Source organism: Dermacentor silvarum, chromosome 1 (assembly GCF_013339745.2).
Source record: "Dermacentor silvarum isolate Dsil-2018 chromosome 1, BIME_Dsil_1.4, whole genome shotgun sequence".
NCBI classification, from domain to species: domain Eukaryota; kingdom Metazoa; phylum Arthropoda; class Arachnida; order Ixodida; family Ixodidae; genus Dermacentor; species Dermacentor silvarum.
In genome coordinates this window covers 400763806-400791472 of record NC_051154.1, presented here as the reverse complement: position 1 = coordinate 400791472, position 27667 = coordinate 400763806, and the positions used below count along the sequence as shown (strand labels likewise).

General features: G+C 46.6%; 1 protein-coding gene across 5 annotated transcripts in view; it reads left to right on the top strand.

The window, feature by feature from the left end:
* The window catches only part of LOC119437555 (mitoguardin-like), a 92639-nt gene that overhangs the window by 50615 nt on the left and 14357 nt on the right, over positions 1–27667 (top strand). For 4 of the 5 annotated variants that reach the window (XM_049660706.1, XM_049660705.1, XM_049660707.1 and 1 more), the window contains exons 10-12: positions 10709–10807; positions 16520–16654; positions 22484–22537. In XM_049660706.1, coding sequence (XP_049516663.1) covers positions 10709–10807; positions 16520–16654; positions 22484–22537 — 288 coding nt within the window. The remainder of the gene's footprint in view (positions 1–10708; positions 10808–16519; positions 16655–22483; positions 22538–27667) is intronic. The other variant, XM_037704561.2, reaches the window with a different exon arrangement.

The following is a 27667-nucleotide window of genomic DNA, read 5'->3' as shown; positions in this document are numbered from 1 at the left end:
ATCATTCTGCATTCTGTCTACAATGTCTTTTTTCACGTTTGAAAGACATTTCGGCACGAACATTGCGAACTCGGGCTGGATTTCGTGGCACCTAGGGTCACGTAACGCAAGGAGCCCCATCCGAGCACAAACTTTCAAGGTCTTTTTGATAGCGAGCGGGCGCGTTGCGGCATCTCGCAGCGGCCGTGGAATCTACGGAGCGCATGGATTTCAATTCCGAAACTTTATGGGTGTAAAGTTCTCATAAACTTTTGACGCGAAAGGTGCACTGACATTTCCAAAGGCGCGCTTCAAAAGATTTTCAATTCTGGAACTTTATGGGGTTAATGCTGTTATAAACTTGGACCAACATGCGTGCACTGGAGCCCTCGTGTCCAAGCCGTTCCAGAAATGAAAGCACGCGCTCGCAATCTTCCATACGCACGAAAATACTAAATATTACCGTGACTGTGAGCTAGCAGCTGATAATTTTCTCCAAACATTTGCAGGACGCGTGCCCAATGTGATCGATCAGCTGGACCAGGGCCGGCAAAATAAAATTTGAGAAAACAGGTGAAAGGAAATGGCCTATTATTGAGGAAATTATTTTTGCGGGCTACAAGGTCTGGCTCTCGTTGGCCACAGGGACAGTGGTTCTATGGATTTAAGCATAGGCCCCCCGGAAAATACAGGTATTTTCAGAGCGCTTCTTCGCATCCGAGCTGATTGGGGAGATACATATCTGAAGAACCATTTGGAAAGTTGCCCCAGTAATGCCTCGTATTTAAGCCCAGATGCACAAAACCAAATTATAGAAATTTGTGACGAAATTATCAAAGAAAGCCTAGTTGCAAAAGCAGGCTGATTCTCCGTATTTGCTGACGAAACGACGGACATCGCCGGAATCGAACAGCCTAATGTTTGTGCAAAGTACCTAAGCAAGGATGCCAACGACATCGAGGGAGATATTTAGGTTTTAGCACCGGAATGCTGTTCACCGGAATGCTGTAGCACCGGAACAAACTGTTCCAGATTCTAGTCACCCTTTCAGTGACCACTGCCAGCGCAGAGAGAATATTTTTTAACAAGAGTTTATTAAAAAAACTACTTGCGCTCTACAATGTCTGTGGAACGCATGGTTAGACTGGTGCTTCTATACACCCACAGAGACGTCGGCATCAACGTGTCCGAAGTCATTGACCGCTTCGCTCAATTTCCCCCCCGAGAGAAGTTTGTCCTTTAGATAGCGAAGCAGCAAAAATCAATGCAAGTAAAAAGCTCTATTCCTTCGGGTCCATAAGCTCGCAATTCGTTAGCTTTTAAAGCTGCAGAAATTTTAGCCGTTTATTCTAGCAGTTAGCATCATGATCAAAATTATCGATCATGCGAATACGGAAATTACGAGGACATCAATAACCAATTTTGACCGACCTTGCTCATTGAAAGCCCGGCCCACGATGCGTTTGCCAAAAACACACACGGATATTGGGCAGTTCAACTTGCCGCATAATCTGTGGCTTTCGTTTGTCCTTTTCTTTCCTTTTTAGCTACCTGCTTTTATTTCTTTTTTGAAACGAAGCAAAACCCTCTTTTAATTTTGGGTGCAGAATAATTGTTGCCGCTGTGCAGGCAGTTAAATTACACATTTTCGTACTGATTTCTGCATTATTCCTCTATTATTCTACCTGTATGGTGTTGTCGCGACTGCTGCATGGCCCGAGTGCATATCACGATGTGTGCGATCATGGTTTTGTTCTTGCCTAGATCATCTGTCTTTCTGTGCGCAAAGTTTACTATGTCTGACTCCGCAACGTGTTTATTTCTATTGTGTGACGCATAATATACAGTGTCGTTTGCTTAAATACGTAGATTTATTGGGGACTTAGACGAACATTTAAATATTTTCTTGCGAGGTGTTGTGTATACAAGCAGTGAACTTTGTTCCTAGCGACTCTTTTTTGCCCTTAGCGAGTTCTATCTTCGCGTTTGTATATTCCATTCTATCTTCGCACTTCTAATGTATATTTTGCAGAACTCCTACTTTTATGTGACTGCCACAGATACGAAGATGAGAGGATTGCCCTTCGGACGTCTTTGGGGCACTTAGACGACAGGTTTTTTACGGAGGAAAATATCTTGGGCGCGTGGCCTCGTGCGTCTGCTGTGTGGAGGGCTACAAAGGCGCTGCTGTGTTTTTTGAAGTGCACAAGCCTGTATGACCGCCTGTGACGAAACTCAGCGATGAACGCTTAACTGTAAATGTGCAACGTGTGAACTGTGAAATTCTCTCTTCCTTATCTTTCAATCCCTTCTCCCCCTTCCACCGTGCAGGGTAGACTACCGGGCTCAGCATGGTTAACCTCCCTGCCTTTCCCTTATGACTTCTCTCTCTCTCTCCTACTTTTTATTTGTACTCACTGTTGCGAGTATCATCTCGGTGTAATTACAATACACGACCGGTAACAGCTGCTCCTGCACATTCTATTGCAACGAGGGACAGCGTCATTGAGGTTTTTTCCTGGCCGTTGCATACGTGCAAAAATGTAAAGAAGGTTCTTGAATGACGAAGATTCATCAAAATATTTGTCCTCAACTTATTCATTAGATGGCCTTTACGTTCTTCATATCAGCTGCATACACTGCTTTGCTGGTTTCGAACTCATATAGTTCTAATGTCCGTGTGATGTTTTCTTTCCTTATTAAAGACAAAAAAAAAAACGCAGCCGCATTGTTATCAGTTATTTCTGCCAGAATTTTTAGGACATACGAATGTATTCTTTTCGGAAAAAATACATATTTACTTGACAGTGCGTAGCGTTCAATAATTCGTTTGCAGCATCTAATATACAATGGCATTGGCAATACAGTTATTATTCATGTATTTGATCCCTCGACAAATTCTATAAGGAGGAGGCCGCGCTGCAACCTCAGCCCCCCCCCCCCCCCCCCCCCCCCGAACAAAATTTCTGGCTACGCCACTGCTGTCAAGTTCTACAGTTTCCCAGGTAAATGGTATGAAAAGGAATGCAGGTTGACATGGATAACCGCCGTCCGCAGAATCAAGTTAACATGTGAAAGTTTGCCGTTTTGCTTAATGCTTGCTGTTATTTGTGGCAGCATTGTTGCTTTCCTTGTAGCTCAGTCATGACAGTTTGCTCGTGACGACGACACTATTGCTGCCGCTCTACTTTGACGTGCTTTGAGTGATGTATTGTGCGTCAGCTGATTTGTGTGTGCGACGCACCTTGTGCTTTCGTATGTTTGTTTGACAATGTGCGCTTGATCGATAACATTTCTGTAGTAGCAAGTTGCAAGCAGTTGAGTGCTTTAGCACAGGCGTATGAATCGGTAGGCCATTTTTAAAAAGAATGTGTACCGTACTGTGTGTCATCTTGACTCCGCAAGTAGTGTTGCGAGAGGAGGGCAGCGGCAGCTTGAATTACTTTGGCTCTCGGTCATTCTTTAAAACCGGTGCAACACGGGCACTTTTGAACGCGATGAAGCTCTATACAGAGATCATATATTTTGGTCGCGATCAAGAATGGTAGCTGTTGCACGGTCCAACAATCTGGATTGAGTTGGTTGAAATCACTCGGCATTACGGTGCAGATGACAGCCTACAATTGCGATCTACTGAATCTGGATCGTGATAAATCGTGGTCGAGATTGCCCATGTAGAAGCACCCGATCCGGATTGGACTCGACAGCGCTCCAAAGTGCCTGAGTGACAGAGGTAAAAATTTATAATGGCTTTAGACACCTCAGGACATTACAGTCGTTACGTCACGTGACGCGATGGTAAAATAGTCTCTCTTGGTACTAATTAGGCGGCTTGAGTTTCTTCATGCTTTTTTCAGTCTTTGACATATCCTTTGCCTCTTTCTTCTTTGTTACCATGCAGTGCTATCACAACACATAACTGAACCTGGGTGAAGATGCCGCTCCTGCTTAGCAGAGGCTAGGAGTCCCAGTGTCCCCTTTAGTAATGGACCCCAGTTACGTGTGACAGCCCCCTCAACTGACTGCGCGACTCGGATAAATATTTCGCATGCGAAAACTTTAAATAAATTGCCATGCGATAGCAAACAAGCGCGACACACTTGACTTCGCCAACAGCAGTGGTGCACGCTTGTCTCTACTCTTTTTTGCACTGCCTGCCCAGAAATGTGTAGAATTCCATGGGCGGGTGTCGGCCCTTCGTGTTTTCAAGGCAGTTGTGGCACTGAACGGCAGGCTTGTGCAGACAAATGCATGGCAGACACAAATCTCCCAGCCCGTACTGCTGTACACAACACATCTATGCAGCCACACGGCCTGGCGACCTTTTAACTTGCTCTTGAGCGCCGCCTAGCCCAGATTAGAAAGTCAATACATGAGCTGGAAAACCTAATAAGGTTAAAGCAAATCTGTGAATGCAGTGGCTGACCAATTTGTTGGACTGGGTTCAATTATTCAAATGTCGTGGCGCTACCACCTACTGCATAGAACTGGTCTATTAAGGCGGCTGCAGACTTGAACCATGTTACGCTTTTTTTTAAAACAAAATTTGTGTCATTTGCACACCAGTACCTGCATGGACTGCATGCACTGTGATTCGCTACTTTGATTGATCTGCAGAAGGCATTTGCACAGCAGAGAAAACTGACAAAAATGTAAACACACTTGACTGGATTTGACCCTGGTTATGTTACTGGAGGCTTTTTGTAATGGATATGAACCAATGGGAAATTTTCTCAATAGCACAGATAATTGAGGCCCAGGAGTCGGCCCAACTGGCCCGTCTATCCTGCACCCCGGCTGGAAAGAAGATCCTGGCGGTTCTTGGGATCAACCCTATCCTCATGGAAGAACGGAAATATCAAATCTCAGAAGATCAAAGGAATAATATACGAGTCGCACCGTTTCCCCGTAATGTTCATCCTCAACACAACGTAGGCAGACGCAGGGCAAGAGCCCTCGCTCTCCTCAAGAGTATCAAAGACGATCCCCACTCGGCATGTTTTGTCGACGCAGCCCAAAATGGACAGTCGTCTAACTTCGCCACTGCCATCGTTGATCACAACGGACAGATAGTGAATGCAGCTTCCCTGAAGTGCTCAACTCCATCCAGAGCGGAGCAGGTCGCAGTTGATATGGCACTCCTAGACAGCAGCAAAACACAAATCTTCACTGATTCGAGATCGGCAGTCAGGGCTTTCGCTTCAGGGTCCTTTGCTGAGGAGGCTCACAAGATTCTCAAGAACAAGATCATCTCTACGCACACCATCACGTGGTTTCCGGCGCACCTCGGCCCCCAGCTTGACTCCTTGCCCAATCTCAATGACATCACCCACTCCCAAGCGCGCGCACTAACCCACCGCGCGGGAGCAGGGGCGAGCTCAGATGCCGGGGTTCTCGAGTTTCGGGACACTCTCATTACTTTCAACGAAATCACTAAGCACTATCACCTGGGTAGGAGGACTTATCCTCCACCTCATAGAAAACTGGCTAGACCTCTGTCGTCCACTTTACGTATGCTTCAGACGAAGGCTACGTTCACACTTGGTCTCGAAGCAGGCGGAAGCGGCAAAAACTTCTAAAAATCCGCCCGCCTAGGCGGTGAAGCGGGCGGAAAACCAAGCGGAAAGCAAAATCGGTCTCGGACCGATTTTTTCGCCATGGCGAGGCGGAATCGCGGCAGAAAGTTGTTCCGCTCGACCGGAAGCTCCACTAGCATGTAAACATCCGGTCGTAAAATTGTACATGGCACCAAAAGTGTAGGCTGCGATGGTGCTCGACGCGATCTAGATCCACCACTTTCTCTACGACAAGAGTGGTACTAAAACGTACTGTCAGCAATACTCACGATAGTATTCAACGTCGCGCGACCGGAGGTGCAGCAACGAAGCCTTGGGGTGACCCAACTCCTCGCGCTTTTGCAAAGCTGGGCGAACCCACCACAGCCGCTTCCGAGGTGTCCGCTCCTTCCGTTTATTCATTGTCCATTTCTAGGAAACAAGTAGGTAGAAGTATAAAAAACAATTTCTTCGCCCACTTCTGTGGCAGAAAAAAGTTGGGCAGATTCTTCGTTGGCGCTCCGCAATTCTCCTCGCACGGGCGCGGTATGTTGCAAAAGTCGCAGGGCGCTTTTTTCGTTGCGCGGTGGTTTTCTCGTCGCGACAATAGATTCGGAGCATAGGTCTCACGTAGGACGCGCAGGCTTCGGCGAGCCCCAACACAAGGGCCAGCCCGGGTTTTAGCTTTGGTGTACTGGAGGCACCGCCAATAATACGAAATGATGAAATGTTATTACAACCTGTAAATTGTGGGTTCTTGGTGTCTCACAGGAGACCAACCACCGCGGGTTCGAGCTTAGCGAGCCACAGGGCCGCGTCAGCCGTCGCCTCCAGCACCGCTCGCGCGCGAGCTCAGAGGCCGCAAGGGGCTACCGAGCGACGCACGCAAAAACACAGTAAAGCCCTGAGTTGACGGAAACCGTTTACTGAAACCGTCGGCACCAGCACTGCACAAACGCCCGCGCGGAGGGGAGCCAAAGGGGTCCCGCACCAGGGCGAAAATACAATAACAGGCGCCTATAGCACGTCGTGGCGAGAGCACAGGCTCAAGCTGGGACACGCCGCTAGGAAAAGTCCCGGCGGCTATGCTACTTGCTCTGGCGATAACCAATGGGTCAACTCGCGAGAGCACGGGCAATATCCTTCGGCTTAGGCTTTCGGCAAGTGCGGCTCGGCGGGGTACGGCCTCGCACGAGCACTAATGGCACCGCTCGTCGGCTTAGCGTCGGGAAAAGGCTCAGCACAAAGTACGCGCTCCCCGCACGGGCAAAGGCACCGTGCGCGAGCTCCAGTCCTAGTCACAAAAGTGTCGGCGGACGAGAGGAAAGCATGAACGTACCGTGCGCTGGTCCCGGAGAGAAGTCCACGCTTCGCCGCTAGCAGCCGACAACCGGCCGCGTAGTGACGTCAGCGCCCCGCCCTCACCGCAAACCGCCGCGTGCGCAGCGCCACCGCGGGAACCGGTTAGGCGGCGCTGGCGGAGAAGGAGGCCAGCGGGGAACGATGGCGAGGGATGGCAGAGGAGTGAAGCCCGCGCAATCATGCCGGCGCAACCCTCAATCCCCACAAAATAAAAGCTAATAAAGAAATATAATCACGCCTAGGCACCAACCTTTGACTCAGTGCTACCATGCCCGTATGAGGAGAATTACGGAACGCCTACGAGGAATTTACCGAAGGTCGCAGATGACACGCAAAGTTGCGCGAAATGAACATTGTTGATGACGGGTGGGACAATGAATGAACATACCGCTCGAAATGGTGCGATAATGAGCGCCACCACGCCGACAAATGTACGCAGACTAGATGTATGTGGGCGAAAGCGGCAGCGGTGGCCGCGGCGATAGCAAAACAAATGTGAACAACTTGGACATGCGCGGAAAAGATTTTCCGGCCGCTTTGGCCTTTCCGCCCGCTTGCCGCTTCCCGAGTGTGAACGTAGCCTAAGTCCTATCCCAACCTGGCCCCTTTTTCATTCGATCACTCCAGAGGCTTCTAGCTCCACTTGCCCCGACTGTGTGGCTGTTAGCAAGCTAGAACACATACTCTGGCGATGCCCCTCGTTACAGGGGCCCAATCGCATCACGGAAAAAGAATGGAGCTCTGCCATCCAGAGCTCAGAACTGTCACGACAAACTTGGGCTGTCCAGAGAGCCCACGATGCGGCGGTTAGGCTCAGCCTACCTGTCCCCACGTGGGAGCGGCCCACAGCTCTGCCCTAGGGCAGGGCTTCTCAGGACCTATTTAATAAAGTTCTTTGTCTGTCTGTCTGTCAATAGCACAATTGTTATCCAACTGAACATCAACTCACCTCTCTAGTATTGCACTAAATGTTGATGAACTTAAACGTTAGTAGTAAACATCACTTCCACTTATCGTCAGTAAACACAATTAGCACAAAAAGTTTCGCTTACATAGATTCCCATAGTGCATGGAATCCGCATAATTTTTTCTCTTTGAAAAAATTATAAAGTATCACAATTATTCTGGCAAAAATTGTGGTTGGCTAGTAAACAGCTATAGTAAAAGGTTGTTTCATTCTCATTCATTTACAAAAGTAAACATTTCGCACTCATCGTCTGGCCTCCGCTAATCAGAGCATTTATTCCATGGCACCAAAGGCTCTTGAACATGAAGGTTTTGACCACGCACTGGTTTTCACTGGGCATGCTTGTCATGTGAGAAATCCTTGAGCGTAGCCAAAGGCGAATGAGTGAGGCAGAAGAACGCTCTTGTGCAAACAAAATGATGTGACAGAATGTGCATTGCTATTATTGGGAAAGGGGCACCGCCAAAACCCTTTGCAGTTATTATTTCCTCCCTTTTATGCCATGTGGCAAATAGATATTCCATTTTTGTTCATGTAAGGTGTCCTGCCAACTCACTATCAATGAAATTATCAGGAGGTGAAAGCACACTGCTTTGCATGAAAATGTGCTTTTCACAGCACCGAATTCAATGCACTGTATAGGAAACGAAATCTCTGTGCTGGCTCTCCCGATTAATTTTGAAAGCACCTTTCTGGCTGTGGTTGGCAGTGTTCTCTGCTATTGCACGCTGCTGTGTCAGCGTGTCCTTGTCCTTGTGGGACGATTTTGCTGACAAACGAGTCTGTCGGTTGAGTATGTGAAACTGATAAAAAAATTTGCTATTGTAGGGTTTGCAGTAGACCTCTCTCAGGCCATGTCACACAACACTGGCTACGTCACAGTTGTGGGAACCCTCGGGTCCCATAACTGCCGCACGGGCAGCGAACGTCGCGTCTCGCGCATGCGCGCCAGGGAGAGTTGGGAGAGGGGAAACTTTCCTTCCGGGGGCGGTGCACGGGAATCGCAAGCGCTAGCAGCGCCACCGGGTGGGTCACGCGAGATCCTGCTGATATCGCCCGGGTCTCTTTGGTCCCCAGCAAGCGGCGATGGCGGAAGTCTCCGCCGTCGCTCTTGTATTCCCGCACGTGGTTAGTCAACCGCGTTCTTGCCGCGGCAAACGCCGCGGCCCCCCCGTATTCCCCAGTTGGTAAGTCGGAAGCCCTTCTTTACCTAGTGTATTATTCTCTTCGAGGGAACCCTCAGCGATGTCAACTATAGCTAGCTGGCCTGCTCGAAGTGTTAGTTGCAGTCGTAATAAATGCATTCCGAGTGTACAAGTGGTTGTCGGCTATTTTTTCCTCGAGCTTGTACCGGACCGCGGTTGATGCGCAGGCATGCGCCAACCGCGGGTCTCGGTGTGTCGAGGCAGAGGGCCGTTGGCCTCCCCCCATATCCCGACACAGTATGACACACAGGTCTACATGCAACGGCTGTGTTTGGCAGAAAACAGCTGGTGCCTCTTTACGGCATGGTGCAACGCTGCAGTGCTCAGTTGATGTCCACAAAGAGCTCTTTTTTTCTACCGCCAGATCTGTAGTTGTGTCTGGTGGAGAGCATCAGTGTGGGGCGTGTGCAGAAGTGATACTCTGCACAATAGGAAGTGACACCACATTTTTCGACTTGTCGCAGTGGACCACATGCTGTTTGTTGTGGATTGTGCGATGAACAGCGACAGTGGTTTTCTTTGAATTTAAATGCACTACGTCTGGTTGTGCCATGGTGAACTATACAACGAAAGCAGCTCATCTTCCTTAGGGAACAGACCACATTATTGTATGTGGGGGGCTGTGCAATGAGCAGCAGCAATGTTGGTTCGTCTTGCTTGCTAAGATGTGCATTTCACATACAGGGGCTAGTTTCACTGATCAGCCATCACCAGAACTGCAGTGCCCATGAGAACATTGCTAACGGTAAAGTTTGTACAGGTGAAAATGGGGAATAAGAATAGAACGTGATAGGTGCAACGTTGGGAATGGCAGCTGATGTATTACAGTGGAGAGCTAACAGCAGTAAAAGATGGCATAGGTGTGGAGAGATTGGAAAATGTGATGCTGGAGAGGCCTTTGTCCCGTAGGCTGATGATGAGAATATCAGCCTGAGCTCTGTCTCATATTCTGGCTTGTGTTTGAGATCAGTGGGAGTTTGTGTGCGCCATGCTAGTTGTGTCTTTTTGTGGGGCTCCTTTGGTTTACCAGTGCTTGGGGAGGAGGAATGCTCCTGTTGAGTTTTTTTCTTGATGCAAGAGAGCAGCCATAGTCTCATTGGAGAGTACCAAGTAGACCACTCCTTGCACAGCCATGCCTCTACCCAGTTTTCTTTCCCAGCTGTGACGTGCCACATTCTTTGGCTTTTCCACACTTTATAAAAGTATGAGTACCTACCTTGTGCAAGGCCTGTGCAACGTATGCTTGCATGGTGCAGTGAATGTGTGCTTCAGAGCTCTTCAGCCACACCAGTTTGCAAAACTACCCATGGGCCCGGTGTTTCAGAATTTGGACAACTCTAATTAGGAAAATGTATGTGTGTCTGCTGATTGTTGTCGACCTATGAACAACAAAGCTATGAAAGCATAGCAGGCAAAACTAAATAAACAGCCAGCACCTCACTTCTGCTGGATTTGCCATTTTGATCAAGCAGGTGAGAGCACATTCAAGTGTGCCACTCAGGGGTGCTGTGTCTGTCAATCAACCCTCTCAGATTGGTACCCAGAGTTGGAAGCATATTTTTGTAAACTGGTACGATTGAAGGACTCTGCATGCCTGACATGTAGTGTATACAACAGATGCCATGCACTGCCATGTGCAGGACCCGAAGGATGCGCTGAATGCGTACCGTGAGCTGGTTGCCTACCTGCTGGACAGCAGCCACTGCGACCAAATTGCCAAGGAGCTGCAGTACAAAGGGGTCAGTTGGAGCTGGCCATCACAGCGTTGCATGCCCCAGGCCCGAATAGGCAGGCACAAGGGGCTGCTTTGTCAGCCACATTTGTTCACTGTCTGAAATTATGCAGAGTGCGGAGAACTGAACAAGGACGGCTAGTCACTCACTTGAAGTGACTACTGCTAGTTTTAAGCTGGTGTGAAAAATACTGTCTCTCTTTTGCTGGTTGAGGTTGGTACACCTAATGGCCTGTTCGAGATGCTTGGGCAGTAAAAGTTTAGACTATTAATAACTGTAGTACTAATTGGAAAAGTGAGCTTCTGTCAAAACACAGGCATATCTTGCTGCCTTTCAGAAACTAAAGATCTGGACAACCTATGCAAGCAAAGGTGCCCACTGTTTTATGTAATGATGAGGACAAAAAAATGCAATGTTGTCTTTGAAATTTGAGCTAGAAGAAGGCAGTGGTAAGGACTAATTCTTTTAAGTTGATAGAATAAAAGGTCAGGTTACTGTACTGTATATATAGTAAAACCTCGTTAATTCGGATTTCACGGGACCGAAAAAAAATGTCCGAATTAACCGAATGTCGAATTATCGGGGGTATCAAGAAAACAATAAACAAATGCTTACTACGTCAACACGCTCTTATTTACTTAATGAATCAGCAAATTCTGTTTCTATTTTGCACAAACGCAATGCGGAAACTGCAGTTCTCGTCATCTCGTTACTGATTAGAGCTCGCAGCGGCGAAGGTCTCGCGACTTCCTTCACAGTGAGGCCGCCGCGCGCGTCATCTGAGACACACTTTTTTTTACACACTTTTCACTACCGCTCGCACATCCCAATTACTTTTTCGCCTGTGTCGCCGCTCATCGCAATGTAGACGGTGCTCTTCATCCTCCACAGCTTTGCACTGAGTAAAAACGAGACTATCGCTTGCCGCAACTGTCAACACAATCATGCACGGCGATTTTGTGGTTCTGAAGGCACACGGCCGACGCACGCACTGAGTCAAATCGAAACTACTTGTTGCCGCAACCGCTTCAGTCGAAACCGCGGTCGCTATCAACGTGATCATGGATGGCGACTATGCAGTTTTGAAGGCACGCGGCCGATGCGCGTACCAAGTCAAAAACTACTTTTTGCTGCAACCGCTGCAGATGAATCCGCAACCTATATCGACGCGATCATGGATGGCGACTACGCAGTCAAGGCACGCGACCAACGTGGTGCTATGTGCGCCGGAAAACGCTAGAATAAAAGCTTTAAAGGCTCAAATAGGCACGGAAGTGTTCTCGCGTTGCTGTCAATTCCCGTACGATTTCCACTGATGCCTATGGAGATGCGAACTCCGTCGCTTCGTTTCGGTGGACGCTAACGCCGTTATGGCTCGTTTGTGTTGCACATTTGCGACGCTCCACGCTTGCCGAGCTCTGAGAGTTGTCCGAATTAACCGATGTGCGGCCAAATACATCCGAATTACCGAGAGTTTCATTGTAATAAATAATGCATACGCCTGCCGGGACCAAAGGACATGTCCGAATTAACCGATTTTCCGAATTAACTGGGGTCGAATGAACAAGGTTTTACTGTAGCTTGTCACTATTCCTGTGCTACATGCTCATTTGTGGTTAAATCACTGAGTAATCATCAGGAAGATAAGATTCTACTCCTGCTGTGAATCACCTGCAGAGCTCAGTCAACTGCTGCTCAGAGTGGGCTGTTTATAGTTTTCAGGATGTCAGAAACGGTTCATAAAGCAGCTTCACACCTGCACTGCGGGTTGTGTGCCATATGGGGTGTAGAAGGAAGGTGAAGTGGGCAAGTGGCCCTTGTAGGCAACATGCAAACAGACGAGGACGACTTGGGAAGGACACTTGTCCTTTGTTTGTCTGGAGTGGTCCTCATCCATTTGCACATAGTGGACCACATGCAGAGCATTGAGCTATATAGAGCCTCCTCAGATAACACACTGGCTTTTGTCCTTTTGAATATTAAACCAAAAGCAATAAGAGACAAAATCTTTCTTTGATGTGAAGCGAGATACGTATGTCCACCATAAGATTAGTGGATTGGTAAAGGCTCATTCACACTAGGCCAACACGACACCCATTTCGGTCTGCCGATTGTCGGCGACTGCGTTTTTCCTTCGTGTCGGCGCTCTATCACATTGCAGCGACGCTGACGGTCTGCCGACGGCCATGTCGGCGGCGCGGCAGTGGTGCGTCGGCAGAGAGGTCACATTGGGACGAAGTCTGCGGCTTATCTTGTCACACCTCATTTGCGCGGCGTTCGCTGATTCAGACTACTGGCTATGTGCGATGCCTTATTTGTACCTTTTTCGCAACATTGTAACTTGTTCGCTACAAGAATGGACGAAGTTCAAATTGCAGCCGTCATTACGGCAATGTTAGTGTGTTTAGAGACCCTTGGAGAACTGCCACAAAAAAATGCCAGAGCGTTGCTGGATGTCTCTGTGGCTGCAACAAAGAAAGACGCAGGGAGCGTATGAAAACCTCATGCGGGAGTTAGCTCTCGAAGACGCTGAAGGCCTACAGACGCGGGATACGAGTACGTCTCGTGTCTACATGTTCTGATCATTTTGCACATTCACTGCAAGAAATTGTAGCAGCACCAATGAGGCAACACGCTGAAAGATGAGACAGAGCAACTGCTGACGTCGTCCGCGTTCATGCCGAACGCGCGTAGTGTCCTTGACTAAAGCCAGCTGACATATAATGGTGATCGTGTATTTCAACTAAAGCATGTTTCCATTCATTTTGAGCGCGATTAAGCACATATACATGTGCAGCTGCTTCGGCAATCGCGTTGTCAGTGCGATGTTTTCACTCTGCGACCGATCTCACGGCAGCTGGCCATGGACGACGGTTGGCAGACTGGTTTTGTCAACGTCGGTGGCATGAAAGCCTGTCACATTGCGACGACTCGCTGTCGTCAGTCGCGTTGGCGGCGTTGTTGGCGGCGTTGTTGGCCTAGTGTGACAGAGTGCTTTCAGCGACACAGTCTGTCGACTAGTCGGCTGATGGTCGGCGTCTTGTCGTTTTCTGGTCGGCATCGGTGTTCTGTTGGCCTAGTGTGAATGAGCCTTAATCATTTTGTTTCTACTGCTTTTTTGAGAAAACTTATGCTACTTTGTATGAGATTGTTGTTTCAACACTAATGACGAAAAACACCCATGAAGTCCACTACAAATGCTGCTAGCTTGTGCTGCTATTTAGGATGGAAAATCAAGCCAATGAACCACCCCATGATGTTACAGCTTTATCTGAGCAAGAAGAATAAAGAGATCTGAGGGGCTCGATGTTTTGTTAGCCATAGGAATCGACAGACAATGAAGCCAGAGTGGGGAAATTGATTGTTGTGTTTGAAGGCCCACTGCAACGAAATTTCACTTTGGCCAAATTGGCTATAAATGAGTGGTAGTCAATGATAGACTTTTCAAACATGCCTGATAATTCGGGTGCCTTCGCACTTGAATTATCACGTTCTCCATAGAGCCAATATATAAGGATGTCTGAAATTTTGGACGCTGAAACCCTTCACTGTCCGATTTTTCGGACTTATTGCTATGACTGCAGGTTCGAAACGGCAATAATTGAAGCCACCACCGGCACTATTTTGATTATCTTGCAGCCTCGAACGAGTGCTCTTGCACACCGATCCGCTGGCAGCCATATACAGGGTGTCCCAACTATCGTGCACCAAATTTTTTAAAAATGCAAATGCCACATAGCTGGACAGAACCAAGGCAATATTGCTTGCCATTGCTTGGAGATACTGAGATTATTTTTTTGCATTACGCCTAAGTACATAATTAGTCCTAATTAATAATCAACTTCTCAAATATTATAATTAGATCAAAAGTGTCAATGAGAAAATTGTAGAGCAGCATGAAACACTCCCGATACAGCTTTCTGTTGCTCAATACGTGATACATATAAGTGTTTTTGAGAGCGTGAAAGAAGCCTGCAAATGCACGCAAAATTCCCGCGCGACTGGCCGCTCGAGGCACTTTACATTTGTTCCTGGGCATCCTTCATGCTCGGAAAAACCCTTTTATGTAACGCGTATTGAGCAATAGAAAGCTGTATTGGGTGTTTTTCATGTTGCTCTACAAGTTTCTAATTGACACTTTTCATCTAATTACAGTATTTGCGTAGTTGTTTAATTAATTAGACTAATTATGTAATTAGGCGTAATGCAAAAATAATCTCAGTATCTCCAAGCGACGGCAAACAATATGACCTTGGTTCTGTCCAGCTATGTGGCATCTACGTATCTTGAGATCTTTGTGCATGGTATTTGGGACACCCTGTATACTTTTAGTTGTATTGTGCTGTTGTTAGGCCTAGCTTCTTCGACATTCGCCATCAAGTCTCCGGTGCTCTGTTTTTCATTTAAAGGATTTGCCGCTGTTGGCAATGGTGCCAACTCTGCCCTCGTCATCCTTGTTGATGGCGTCGAAGCACGGCATGTGTCCAAATCGTTCCACAATCCCATAAGTCAGCTTTGCCCCAATGCAGCGGAGCTACGCGGTCAAGCATACGCTATGCATTGCAGTGAAGCATACCAAGAGTGCGAAGGGGCCACGGTCTCCAGACATAAAATGTTTTTTTTTTCTACTTAATTATATACACGCGCACATCCACTGTCCCCCAGTTACAGTACGAGCACCGAGTCGCCTAGTAAGTGGCAGGCCTTTAAAGGCGAAGCTGCTCGGCAACAGGAGGCTACAAATAGTATGCGTTTGGCCCCAGCAGACCGCAAGTTCGTGACGTGATTTATGGGCAACCGCTTTGGCTTCGCTTTTACAGTTTGCGAACGCCTGTGGTTTCTGACTGATTTGTGCAGTGCTCCAGAGCATGCAATGCAGTGTTTCCGAGGGATGTTTACCGGTCGCGAGTCGTTCGACAACTATCGCTTGTGTGCCACTTACCGTGGATCCCTGTGCCGTGGTAAGGTGCCCGTGATGTCTACTCTAGTTGCAGTGGCTTCACTTACCCCGTGCACCCTACCCATCCTCCCGCCTCTCGATTGCATCTCTTAAATTCCAGTAAAGCTGCAACTACTTCTATGAAGACAGATTTCACTTTCCTGTTATGACCGATTTCTATGAAAGAGTGATCAACCAATTTATTTTGTTTGTTCCGTCTCATTGTAACAAACATAAGGGCTCTTACGTTGTTCTTGTGGTTATAGTTATGTTGTAGGCCCTAACCGTTCACAGTACCTCTATCAGCAGCCGTGTTAGTCAGGCGACTATACTGCACCTTGTTTTTAAATCGCGACATAGTAGGACTTGTTCATCTTTGTTGAGCGTACAGACTGGCGGCTACTGGCACTGACAGGGTCCCTAGCCGCCCCTTTCCGCAACCACCCTCTCCCCTTCCTCTGTCTCGACTTCGTCTGCTCGAGAGTTGGCAACCGTAATGATAATCTGGTGGTTACCGGCAAAAAGTAAAACAATGTACAACATTATCAACAGATTTTTGAGGATCCTTTGCGTACATCTTCAAAAGAGTCCTAATGCATATTAGTACTAGACAGCTTGTTGAGCGTGTTGGTTTTACCACACATAAACTTTAATAATTTTTAAAACATTTCTCAGTGATTTTATCATGCGACCAAGTATGGAATACTTGTTTTCTTGGTGCTATTTCCCAAAATTTACCCAAGCTCCAAAACAAAAAGCTGTGTTGTGCTGTGTTGCAGGTGGTGTGCCCAACAGTGTATGATGTCGTGATTGACTATGTCCTCCTGGACGCCTTTGATGACTTGAGCAGCCCGCCGCAGTCAGTTGTGGCTGTTATCCAGAACCGGTGGCTGACCGCAGGGTTCAAGGAAACAGTGAGTGTGCATGGCAATAGTGTGATCTATAAACAGCGTTTACACAGAGCATGGGGATGAGACCATCTATAGCATTGCAGACACTGCAACTTGGTTTGGCTACTTTGGAATCGTGTCACTGCACAGAGATTGCTGCATTTCAAAGCTTCCTAACGTATTCACCTGGCAACATTGACAAGGATGGCAGAGGAAGCATGCACTGTGACCTCATTGTGCTGTAAACCACCAGCTAGCTCGGAGCAAAAATGTATGGAAATTTAATTCTTGTACCAGTGCAATTTCTTAAAAAGTTTTGTTTCATATGCCAAGTTCACATTTATTTATTTTAAACATGCTAACTAGGGCTTCAAGGTCTTTGACTGCCCCAGTCCCTGAACTTATCACACCCTTTAGATACCGGCCCATTTTGCAGCAGACGAATCGTTTTATTTTTGTAATGAGGTAGAGTTGAACCTCACTATAACAAAGCAAGATAAACAGGCTGAATAATATCATGTAGCCAGCAAAAAAAAAAAAATTTTTTTTGTAGAGGAAACAATTTTTTTTTTTTTTTACTTCGTGCAATTATCGAAGTTGCTATGAGAAAATTCATATAAGATTAGCTAGGATAGCGCATTCTTGGATTAATATAAAATTTGAAAAACACTTACTGGTAAAAAAAAATGACGATTCAGATTTGTAAAAAAAAAAAAAAAGCACTCTTAATTTTGGGGTCCTCAGTTGGGGTCGCATGACTGTGCTGTGACTGCATTTGTGGAAACAAGTGTTAGAATGTGAAGCCATTCCTTGTGACAACGAACTCCTTGCACGGCCTACTCATCAGCTGTCCTGAAGAAAAATTCGAACCAACTGCTCTCAACTAGAAGCTGAGTCCACTCTTCTGCGCATTGTCATGTTGTAATGACTGTGAAGAACACAGTCGCAACAACTGTGTATTGCAAAACTAACTCTTCAAAACTAACTCTTCAGTAAAACAGGCTACACTCAAAGCACAACAATAGCCGGCGATCGTCGGAATCTGATCTGCGGGACAAGCGCGTTGGCTTTTATACAGGACTCATCGAAGGTTCCAGCGTAATCGCTGGTGCCCGCATGCCTTCCAGAAAATACTGCACAATTCGTGTCGCGCGTGCAGTCTGATTATACAAGGTTTGGTGTGAACATACACAACAGATAGAATCAACGATGACATTAGAGTAAATTCCAAATCATGCAGGCGCATCTTGCGCAGAGCGATAGATAACATTAGGTTGCTAGTGGGTGAAATGCAGTCCCCAGAAAAAGGATAGACAAGTTCCACTTCATAAAAGCCCACTTCATAAAAAGCATCCTCCCGATGCTACCAACACGAGAGACAAGAAATCTGAAGCAGTTGTAGTGAAGAACAACAACAAAGCAACAAAGTCCCAGAACACTGGCAAAGGGTCACAGCCAGGTAAACTATCGACAGGTGAAGTCTGCGAGCAACCGGACATAAGGGCCGATACAGGCCAGGTTGCCAGCACTGGGGAGGACCTGGTCCTACCCAGACGCTCTACTGGCAATATAAAACCTCCATACAGATTTGAGGGGAAGGAAGTGCCGTGTCGCGCCCAGTGCAGCATGTTTCACGGCAAGCACTGTGTATGCGTCCAACAGATCTACGAGCGAATAAAAGCACGTTGTATCTAAGCTAAATGTCTTTTGCCTACCGTCGTATCTAGCGTGTGTCATGTTGGTGCTACAGTACACTTTTTATAAATACAAGGCGTTTGCCGGCGTTCCACTTGGTTGCTTGTGTTTTACAGGATGTAGAGAGAGAGAGAAGCAAGGAAAGGCAGGGATATTTACGGCGAAGTAGTTTCTTAGAATACTACTCTGATATGTTACAACCAGCGTAAACAAAAATTCAGTGCACTGAAGTAAGTGCTACCTTTTAAAGTGAGGGTTAATGCAGGTGCAGTAAGGATACAATGGCTGCAAGGTATTGAAGGTTTGTTGGTTTCTGTGTAAGAAAAAAAAATGATACGTGCATAAAAAAAACCACCGCCCCTTCCACTCCGTGAAGATGGTCAAACAGCGAAGCTGGGAATGGCACTACTTGCGGGGATGGGACGCGTTGGCGTCCACGGCCGACAGCGTTCCTAGCACATAGCAGGGGATGGGATGCGTCGGCATCCATGGGCGTCGGCGTTCCTAGCGCGTTCCTCACGCTTTTCTACGACGTTCCCAGACATGAGTGCGTGACCAAAGCTCCGTATATAAAACCAGCGCTAACGCGTACTCTCACACCCCATTCCTCCTCGAACTACTTTTTTGGTACAATTACATTGGTTGGTCTGCCTCACGCTCGAACGCGAGTATTGGACGGTGCCACTTACGTCAACCCCCCTTTCCGTTCTCCTTTTCATCTGCACCCTCTCATAGCATTCTCACATGGTTGAGCGCTTCTTTTCCTCTCCTCTCCTGCTAGGTCACATGGGTTTTAGAAAACGGACGACGGCACAAGGTCCGCAGAAACAGCTTTGCTGTAAAAGGGACAAAACTGTTTAAATTATGCTTATTGCGCTTCAAATTGACGATGCTGTTTCCAACAACTGTGAAAGCCTTAAATATGCTACTGTAGAACATTCATTATGGTATATAGCTTGCATGTTTGCTTTGCAAGCTTGACAAGCAATCACGTCTCTCAGGGGAAGTAACAGAACCTTGAAATGAGATGCTTAATTCACTAGGAAAAATATACATGAAAGCCGACATGAACAGACTGCAACTAAATAGTCACACGTACAGCGCAACACATCGGATACTATGCTGTCATGTCACATCCCCTCAACACAGCCATTTGACCATGGTTGAATATTTTTAAAATTTCTCCCTTTGTAAAAGCATACTGCGCTACAACTGTGGAAATTTGGTATATTGCGAATTGCTTGTGCGCAACAAACCACAAAATTGGGATGACATCTGACGGCCATGTTTTCTTGTGAGGGTCACCTTGTGGTATTTACAGCTTGCAGTGCGTGTGAATAACCGAAAGGCATGCAAAAGTGCGTACTATCGGCACCCACAGTCAACATGAAAAAATCTGCCTTGTTCGCATGTCGGTGCTGATGGTACATACTGCTTTCGCACTTCACGGCTCCATTCAATTAGTTGCGCTGTTCAGGGCATGTCGAATGACAGATGCCATTACCCAAAACAAACCGCGAAATAGCTAGCGCAACTCTCGGCACAATTACGGCAAAAAAACCGCAGCGATCGCTGCGATCAGTGTCACGTGCGACCAACCACTTGGTTGCAGTCACAGATGGAAGGGGTTGACACCTGCGATTTCCGTCGCATGCGGCTGGAATCACACTTCTGGTGCGACGAAAATGGCATCATGTGAAGCAAGCTTAAGTCAGTGCCATATGACCACCGAGGCAGACGCAGGCGGATCAAAGAGCACGAGTGCGTGCTGGAACCCCATAGAAAATGGCAGATAGTTTCATTTCCTGCACCCGCTCGGCTGCACGACGTGGGGACAAGCAGACAAAACGGAAGTATGTCCCTCTTGTTACTTTACAGAGTAAAACAAAGACTCGCAGACATTTGGTTTGTAGGTTTTATGGTTTCTCTAAACTTGAAATCGTCTAGTGAAGCAACAGATCAAACAAATAACTGCTGTAGCCTTGAATAATTTTCCAAGTCACGAGTCCCGGTGAGTGCCCTTTCAGCAATGCGAATTACGTAGGTGCACTTGTGCATTTGACCTCGACACTCCAGCTGGGAGCGTGACTCCCTCGAGAAGAAGGGTGTGCATTGTTTGGTTTGAAATTTCAGCTGTTTTCACAGTGCACAGTAGCGTAATACATTACAGATGCGATTGTCAGCATGCATTGCGTACACTGCGCTTGTCTCTTTAAAATTGCCAAACCTAGTGAGGTAACACCAGTCAGGTGATGTAGTTGTGTTGTGTCTGTAAGACTTATAGAATTTTTGAAAAAAAAAAGGTCAAACTCTGCCCAGAATCGCTGTATTGCTTCACCACAGAGCACATCGTGAGACGAAGTAGCGGCCACCAATGGGAGGAAATAAGAAGGCGCTATTCCTTTTCTAGCAGCTAGCCGGATTGTAAGGCTGTATGGTATTGTATTGTGTTATTGCAAGGTTTTTTTTCCGCAACCTTGGTTTCAGCCCACCACCGCAACCTTCAAATCGCTGTAAAACACAAAAATTTTTTCTTGCTAGCATAGTTTATGAGGACAAATAGTGCCACAGAATGATTCATGAATGATTCACCACAATTTTTTGGAATGGAATTGGAGAGGGTCGGGTGCAGTGTCTGGGACGTTTGGACACTGAGCAAGGATGCAGCTCTCTCAGTACTGAAGAACTATTTCAGAGCAACTCCCGACATGCAAGCTTACCATGCAGCTTACCACAGAACCATGCAAGCTTACAAACAATGACAAAACAATATGTGTGGCTTGCATCTCAAACAGGTACAGTGGAAACCCGGTTATGCGTCCTGTGATTTCGCGACGACCAGGGTTTTGCAACAGATTAATGGAGTCCTGGCAACTCTCGATAGAGACAATGCGTCAAAAACCATTATTATGTTACACACTTCCCGTCTCATATGACGACCTGCACAAAACTCCCAGGAGGCGGAGAGCGCCTCTTTGCATGCGGCTGCTCCGACTGGTTTCCAGACTAGTCTTTTTCCTTCCTTTGTATTCGTTTCCCTCTCATTGTTCTTTTCCCTTTCCCCCTCTGTGTGTTGCTAACGTCGCTCAGCCACCTTCGTCGTTTCATTGTCGTCTCATTGCACTTTCTCAGCATTTTTTGTGGTGATTGCCCGCCCGCACTCCTCCACGTTTTCTCTGAAGCCTGTGCCCGTTACTGGATGTGTTTGCGTTTTCGGCACTGTGCCAAGTTCACTATCTTTGCACAGTGCCAAGAGTGCTGTTGGCTGCTCACAAAAGTGAAACTATCTCCGAAAGGGATCACCCAAGAATACTGCCCCTGTGCGTATGGAAAGTGTGAACGCATGTGTGAGGATCGAACCAATTGGTCACGGGAAGGCACGCAGATCATATCGGATATGCGTGTTCACGTGCGCAGTTTAGAGCTTTCTTTCTACGTGAGAGCACGTAAGAGTTTCGCGCGGGTCATCGTATGAGACGAATGCCAACGCTGCTGGCTTACACCTCGGACAAGGACAACGCCACAGATGCTGATGCACCTGTGTCTATGTTGGCGGATGTGCTACTTAGCATCGACAACACTCGAAGATTCGTCTGTGCAGGTGACGCCGTAGGTGACCATGCAGTTGTAGCTGCGCTTGAAGGAACACTTTTGCTGCATGACTGTAAAGGAAAGTCTATGAGAAACTGAGCAATCTTTTTTAAGTCTGTTGGTGAGAAAAGAACATTTTAGCATGCTGGCAGTGTGGATTGCAGTAGGCTCTCAATAAAGTGTGATTGGCACTTGCACTGCTGTATATTTTTGGCATTTACTTATTAGCAGTTTTTGTTTCCGAGTCCTGCAGAGTATTATAATAGCCTACTGTTTAAATTGAAGCTCGTCTCAACTCTGTATTATAGACATAATTTTTGTTGATCAGATTATACAACGTCCTCATTATATGACGTTTTCGGATGGTCTCGAGAAAGTTATATAATCGGGTTTCCACTTTGCCATCATAATGATTGTGTTAACGGCATTGTCATTTTTTGTGTGCACATATTTTTTACAAATAGCAGCAGTTGTATCGAAAGAAATTGTGAGGGTGCTGCATTCTTGTCTTGTCCTCATGTTGAGTGTGATGCGCCTGTTGAGCTCCTCCACTGGCGTCTTGTGCAGGCACTGTCCGCGGCAATTTGGTCTCTCTTCAAGGCCAAGAAAGGGCTGCTTCCTGTGAGTACAGTCGATCCCCTGGGAAAGGTGCAAAGCTGGTTCAAAGGTTTCTCTGGTGGCAGCTGGCGTGTCACCAGCAGCAGCAAGGGAGATTTAAACTAATCTGTAGCTTATGGCTGGCTCTTGCACCAAGGTTTTGGTTTGTGCGAGCTGCTAATGGGCGTGGCGGTAATGCAACATTTCTTTCTTTCGTTACGTCAATTTTTTTTTAAAATCGCCTAAGGCGTATAGTGCAATTTAACCTGTTGAGGGGTGGGAATCACAGTCCAGGTTGCTAAATAAGATTCACCAAGTAACCTCTTCATGATTCACTTATGTTGTAAAATTTAAACTGCTGAGCAGTAGTGAAAAGAGCTTAGCGGAAATCCCAAGACTAGTGCCATTCTTGACATATCTACCTCGAAAAATGTGCTAATAGATGCATTGGCATTGCAGTTCAGATCATTAAGATCAGCCTGGACTGCTTGGCACACGTTTGGGAAACTGTTAGCTGGAAAGCACATGTATTTTGTAGCACATATTAAGGCCAGATATTTAGAAAGTGGTGCTAGGCTTACGATGTATGGCTAACCAAACATGACTTCACTGCTACTTGGCTTCAATTTGTCGAAGCACATGTTACATGTTTCTTAGCGGGTTAGTAAAAATAGTCAGAGTTTCAAAAACAAGCCAGATTGTTTGGAAACGATGTCTTGGAAACAAATATGTTTCTAGGCTGTTTAAAGTACCGACTATTGTTAGTTGGCCATGAAAGTGGATGGACACTGCTAGATGTGGCTGCTGCTGTCACCTGTGTTTGGACTGATTCCATAAGCACAAGCAGATTGTACCCAGGGCTACATACTCAGATGCTACGTAGACTTGTAAATTGCGCTGGCGCCATCTCAGTCCTTCTGGTGAAGACTGCCACATTGTGTATGAAGGCTTTATTATATCTAAACTGCAATGCAAAATTACATCGAGTGGAAATGAAAGGTCGTCAGGATCAGTTTGGCCCCGCGCTGGCCTGTGTGGGGGAATCGCTCGTATGGGGAATGTTGGAAAGTGTGCAAGCAGCTAACTCTACTGCATGACGGCTTGCAGACTTGGTCACATTCCTTTTTAACCCTTTAAATTTACAACCCCCATGTCATGTATATTTAGAACCTGCAAAACATTTGCTATCCAGATGTGCAATAAAAAGAATAATTTTTTAACACAATTTTATATTTTTGGCTGGCACTTAAAAGAGTAGGTTGGGCCTAGTTGGTGTAAGAAGAATCCCAGTCTGCTGTCGGGTATTGTAGCCTACTCTCCCAATTGTTCTGATTTCGTATGCACAGAACTGTGGGTGACATCTCTTGGCTTGGGCTGCAGCAAAGGCAGCTGATGTACTCGTACCACTGCCCAGGGGCACCAGTAAAAAATAAACTCGTTACTCCTGCACACCTTCGTTGTCTATAGATCAGCTGCCAAGCAGGCTTTTTAAATTTTTTTTTCTGACAAGCGTAAGTGAAAGGGAGAGATGGTCATCCACCCGACGACTTGTAGTACAATGCTGTAAAGGGAGCTTTAAATGGGCTTCCCAAAAAGAAAGCTTTGCAGCTGAAGGAGAAATTGTCCTGGTCCAGAGATCAAACCCGGGTTGTCTTTCCAGGGCAGTCACTCTACCATCTGAGCTAACTAGGATGCTAGCAGGTCACAGAGCAAGGCCAAATTAATTGACAACTTAAAGCACAGGGACAATGAATATGGAAAATCAGTTTTGCAGAAATCCACAGTATGGAGAAGGTTCATTAAAAAGGAAAATTGTAAGCCACCTGACTTGAGCCAAAACTGCTAGACTCCGGCTATCCTCTTCTGGTTAGCTCAGATGGTAGAGTGACTGCCCTGGAAAGGCGTTGGTCTCGGATTCAGTCCTCGGACCAAGTTTAATTTTAAGCTGCGAAGCTTTCTGAAAAACTCTTATGGGGTTTTCTTTGTAGCTTGGTGCTGGTCGGGTGGATGTCAATTTGCCTGTCATTAACTTTCCGCTACCTTGAAAACTTTGCAGAACTGATTTGACTCCTAATGATAATAAGTGTCACTTTCAAAACAGTGATAGCTAGATATTCAAAATGCTCCTGAGCGTTGTAGGCAATATAAATGGCTAGTGCTAAAGGTTGGCATTGTATTTCCATGCCGTAGGCTAAGGTGTTTGGATGATTGGCAGGCAGTGTGACCAGGCATTAGCAAGTAGCTAGTCTTGAATTTGTATAATGCATTTTCATAATTGTTTGGGGGGATGGTCCAATTGGTTAAAAGTCTTGTCTGCTTCAAACTAAGCAGTGATGTTGATAAATTTTAGGGTGCCATTGCATTTCCCTTTGCCAAGAGTTGTAGGTGCCTGTTTAGAAATGGTGCAAGAAGCACAGCGCAGTAATGCCCCATCTCACCTAGTTCTTTATTATATTAAAGTTATACCTCTAAGTAAGTGGCTTAGTATAGAGTGTATGCACTGAAACAATGCGGCGCTGCGGTGCCTTGACCGAAAGCAGTGCTGGTCGTCATATTTGTGGTGGCTTAGCAGCAGACAACAACCCGCTTTGCCCAGTGTTATTATGCTCTCCGTGTGTAGTTCCGCTACTCCAAGAAAACTGGGGTTGCTTGATTAGCTGTGTGAGTGGTGCAATAATGAGCGTGGTGTGAGCCTAAATAATCAATCTCCGAGTCAGGACTCTTTTGCAGTGGTAAGTTCACAGTTGTTCTAACAGCTCAGTGAACGAGCACAACAATGTCAGCATTCAAGTGTGGGTTTCTATGACATACAAATGGTAGCCGAATGTGTGAACAAGCAATGTGTGATTCCGGCTGTGCAAGTACAGTGCGCTTACGTTCAACTCCATTGGGCTTCAGCACAGCCCCCTATGCCTGCAGCAGTCTTCTTCCTAAATGCATAAAGGCAGCCTTTACAGTGGAAGATGAGCACCTTATCTGTATGGCATTCCTTAGGCTAGTGTAAAATCCTGCACATGTTAGCGATATTGCTGGTAATTGAGGTGATGCGCAGGACTGAAACTGTGACAATCAAGCTGGGCTCTCGCTGATTGCTAATTGTTGCCCCATTCATTGCTCAATTCTAGATGACTAGAAAAAGTTGCTCGTAAAATGGTGTGCTAAACCCTTTCAGCGACACTAATGTACCAGTATGTTTCCGTGCTTCTGTCCCAACATGTTCCTTTTGACATTCCTTTTGTCAGATAGGAATGTGAGGACCACACCAAGAGAGCATTTGATATTATCTGTAATTTTTTTCATTTCTGCATGACCAAAATAAATCATTGTGATCGTTTTATAATATATGAGAAAAAAATGCCACGGTGGGGGTGCGTTACCTCCAAGAGAACCTGACACTGCAAGGGTAATATTTCGCGTCAATATCACTCACTTTCTGACATCTTCAAACTATTTTCACCTGCTGTGATTTAGGAGATGATCAAACTAGAACGGTTCTGCGCTTGAATGCTTGTGATTGCAATGTTTTGATTAGACTGCAGCTCAGCGTTATGCTCTGTTCACGTTTCACGCGCAGAAAATGAAAGAGGTTAGGCAGGGAAGCCGATGGCTTCTTCTCGCTGCCAGCATAAGCATTGTGTAGAGTGCATAAGTGGCTGTGTAGAGTGCAAAGAGCACGAGTGCGGTCATGAGCACACAGCAGTAAGCAAGGTGACGCAAGAATTACCCCCAAACTACCGTAGCAGTGGCATAGAGCGAAGCAAAAAATCAGTTTCAACGCTAGCACAATAACAATTTCTTAAAGCAGTCGCGAAAGGGTACAGTACCTGCAGAGGGACGCTAGGCAGTTTGTTTTCACATGTTTCGGTTGGCGACATGACCACTTGGGATTTTGTACGGTCATCTATATCAGGTGAGAGTATGTGGCCGAATGAGTTCCGAGAATGCACTGCACCTCAAATGGCATCAAGTTTTAATGCCATTGAAGGGATCCTGAAACTATTTTGTACAAGCATACTGAGCCGTTAGGGTAGGTCCTTCTGATCATTAGGTGACACATTTAAGCGCTCTGCGTAAAGCATGTAATTTATAAGGTTTTAAAAATGTGCATTGCTACCGATCGCAGCGGCACCGCTTTTGTAAATTTCAGCCACCCCCCTTACAATTTACATAGCCCAATTAATGTCACTTAGGCAAGCTATCCGAATGGCTACACAGGCTGCATCATCGATAATGTAGTTCGTAATAGTTGGAATGTTGGTTAATTTGTTTCTCTATAAAAAAAAGGTAACAAAAAGAAAATGCACAAGGACAATGTATCACTACACTCAAGCACTTCAGGCACACGGCAAATGTTGTCCGCTTGTGTTACAACGAGCTCCGTGTTGACGCAAGCTGCGCGGTCAGTGTTGGTCTCGAGCTTTCTTTTTGCCAGCCACCATGGATCACCCTTGTTAGGTTGTGGGCTGCAAATCTAGCGATCGGCGACATGTAAAGCTGTGGCATTGTGTCCCTCTGCAAGGCAACATGTGAGCTGAGTGGCTGCAGCGCATCGGGCTGTTGGTATCTGATCGGCGCCCGCATCTATGTGTTTGCAGCCATCACTTTGCAACGTAAGATTACCACCACAATATAGAGTTTCAGCGTGTCCGGTTTTCCAGTGAGCACCAGCGGGCTGGGCGTTTTGCCAGATGCGCAGAGGGGCAAGCGTGAACGGCCTGCACGGTGTAGCCACCTGGTAGCACAGAGCTCAACCAGACAAACACAGAGGCAATATACCAGTAACCAAGCGTATTCTAATTTGCTGCTGGCACAAATTTTCAGCAGAAGCATAATCAGGAACACATCTTTTTAAATGTACTATAAAATGTTTTACACTTGGTCACAGCAATATTAGCTCTGTGTTTGGCTGGTTAAGCTCTGTGCCACCAAGTGACTGCACCATGCAGGCCGCTCACGTTTACACTAAAGCCCCTTCGTCACAGCGGTAGTAATATAGAGGGGCTTTAGTTTAAGCCTCCGCCCATCCGTCGAAATGCCCAGCTCGCCTGCGGTTACCAGAATACCAGACATGCTTGCCACTGTGACGTAACGCTCGCAACACATGCTGCTTGGATAGCTCTCGCTGATGATCGACAGCCATGCAGCTAGCAGAGA